The sequence below is a fragment of the Anneissia japonica genome, unplaced genomic scaffold (genome assembly GCF_011630105.1).
Source record: "Anneissia japonica isolate Jap-2015-1 unplaced genomic scaffold, ASM1163010v1 scaffold287611_len363355_cov233, whole genome shotgun sequence".
Taxonomy (NCBI): domain Eukaryota; kingdom Metazoa; phylum Echinodermata; class Crinoidea; order Comatulida; family Comatulidae; genus Anneissia; species Anneissia japonica.
Genome location: NW_022732785.1, coordinates 364,415 through 367,322, shown reverse-complemented (window position 1 = coordinate 367,322; position 2,908 = coordinate 364,415). Strand labels below are relative to the sequence as shown.

The 2,908-nt window shown below is 27.7% G+C and overlaps 1 protein-coding gene across 2 annotated transcripts in view; it reads left to right on the top strand.

The window, feature by feature from the left end:
• Positions 1 to 2,908, top strand: part of LOC117115793 — a 13,604-nt gene that overhangs the window by 5,834 nt on the left and 4,862 nt on the right. For both annotated transcript variants that reach the window (XM_033259724.1, XM_033259723.1), the window contains exon 4: positions 1,708 to 1,821. In XM_033259724.1, coding sequence (XP_033115615.1) covers positions 1,708 to 1,821 — 114 coding nt within the window. The remainder of the gene's footprint in view (positions 1 to 1,707; positions 1,822 to 2,908) is intronic.

Below are 2,908 nucleotides of genomic sequence, written 5' to 3'. Positions count from 1 at the left end.
AAGTGCTTTAATGACACACAAGCTGGAAATGTTGAACAGAGATTATAAGTGTCATTCGAATAAATATTGACGTTATGACTCCAATGAGATCCAGCGAAACAAGCAACATACCATGCCCTTCATGGTGAAGTCTGTAAGCCTACTGATTAAATGTAACTTAAATATTTTTTCTTGGTTGTGAGGTAAATAAACAGTACACTTGAAATTAAGTAACTCTTGTTTTGTTTGAAGCAACTGTACAAGATAGGATGTATAATTGCCATCTTAATTTTTTGTCACCAATGAATAGCGTCCCTATTTTTGATATTCAAATGTTGGCAGGTATGTAAATATACAGCATTTGATGGACGGACCTGTATGGGGGTGTAGGTATACGTAAAAACCATTACTGGACTACATATCCCTCTAAACTACGTTTACGTACAAAGGAACGTACACACCCGCAGGGTTCTGGTTTAGTATTGAAATGCAGGAGGTCAGGGCTAGCATCCTAGGCCTACTACTAGGCCAGGCAATATTAATCCATATTTGCTAATTTTTCTTATGTTAATAATCTGGTTCTATTTTATAAATTGCCTTTTTCGTATTGTTCTCAATGTTGTGATTTTAGTTTAAAGAAGAACAGCATTAATATTTTTTATTTAAATTTTACTGTTCAATTTTCTATGGTTAAAAAATAAATTATTATTATTATTATTATTATTATTATTATTATTAAATATTATTAATATTATTATTATTATATTATTATTATTATTATTATTATTATTATTATTATTATTATTGTTATTGTTATTATTATTATTATTTAAAATGTTTGCTTCTAAAGCTTTAAGCTTTTCTGATCCAACACAACATAGGACCATATCCACACAACATATTTTACATGACAAAAATAAATCATGACAGAAAACAAGTGACAATGTAATAATACTGTCTACTAGAACATCACTCCAATAATGTCCTAATGACCAGCATACCCCTGCCCTACTGAAGTACTGTATGCATTGCTGGTAGGGACATTCCACGAAGGTCCTAGTGACCTGCATACATACCCTACCAAATATGAATGCTTAAATTAACGGTATTTTACATTATTTGTATCACAATTGGTCTAGTTATATATTGATTTATAGTCATTGAATGTTAATGTTAAATTACTTTTATTTCAATTCATATAAAACAAATTCCTACAAAAATATTGCAATTTGCACTACATAATACAAAACATAAATAATTAAAGTAACTGAATAAAAATAAAATAAATACATGCTTAAATGTGATGACCAGGGGGAGAGAGAATAATGCATAAAAAATTGCTTTTGATTGTATCCCTTCCCACTCATTCAGTTAATATTGTATAAATGTGCACTAGTATTTTATATTATAATGTTTACAAAATAAGAATTTTATTTATTTAATTAAACCATGTTTTGAGTGGGCGACCCTTACAGAGTAAATCTGATGTTCAGGGGCCCACTTAAATACAAAAATATAAAAAGTATATAAAAATATAGCCAATCTATAAATTAATCATACAATTTTAAACAGCAAACATTAAAATTCCAAAAATATAAAATAAGAAAAAGAAAGCAAAAGAAAGAAAACAGGCTAAGAAAGTCATTTCCTTTGGATGTTGATTAAAATGACCATATAGTGTGATCTGTCATTTATTTATTCATTCTCTTTGTTTACAATGTGTTACAGAAGCAAGAGACTCCACTTCATTGGCTGTTAAAATATAATCATCAATTCAGTGTTCACCTGGACATTGCAAGACTTCTTTTGGATGCAGGGGCTGATTCCAGTATAAAGAATAAGGTAAAATACAAGATATATAGTGGAGTAAATAGTATCATTCAAATTTGTATAAATATGTATGTTTGTCACATGATTACTGCTATTAGATAAGAAATACAACATGTTTAATTGTGTAATTTGTGTTTTTGCGATATCCATAAAGATAATTATTATAAACATAATAAAATAATACTAATTATTATTTATATTATTTTATAAATTGTGAGTGTGTTTAATTATTTAATGATGATGATCATCTTGCTTTAATGATGCTGCTGCTTCTAATGGTTGCTATGGTGATGGTGTGGATGATGATGCTGAAGTATGGTGAGGTTACATACAGTATTTTACTTGGCCTATTCATTTTAATATGAATTTTACTACTGTATTTTTAAAGTTTAACTGGAATCTTTTTAGTAATTTTTAAATTTTTTTATCTGAATTTCAGTAATTTAAAATTTTAACTGGAATCTTCATTTTTGTATAAATTTTTACTCTCTTGATATACTGTATTATGATAATGCCTTAATTAATTGTATCTTGTTATTGTCTGTTTAAAGTTGTTATCATTTTTAGTATTTGACTTGGGCATGGTAATGTATATTTTCTCTATATAGAACAAATATTTTTCTAGAATTAATGAATGGGGGTAGGGGTGGTGGCTAGGTAGTTTAAACAGGTTATACAAGATATATAGTGGAGTAAACGTCATTCAAATTTGTATAAATATGTGTGTATGTCATTTAATTGCTGCTATTAGATAAGAATATAATATGTTGGTGAAATTTGTATTTTGGAGAAATCTCTACTGTATAAACATAGTAATATTAGTAATAATACTAATAACTTATATTATTACATAAATTTTGAGTGTTTTAATAATTTGTGGCAAAGACAAGCCAAACCAGTTACTCGTCGCAAATCGTGATGTAGAAGATGAAAATAAGAACAATTAAAAAAATAATTTTAAAAATAAAAAAAATAATAAATAACTTTTAAAATTTGCTTACAGCTTGAGCAGTGGCTGATTTAGGATTAAAGAATAGAGGATGGCTAGGTAGTGTAGACATGTTGTTCATAAAGGCCTCTTCAGAATGTTTTTTTTTTT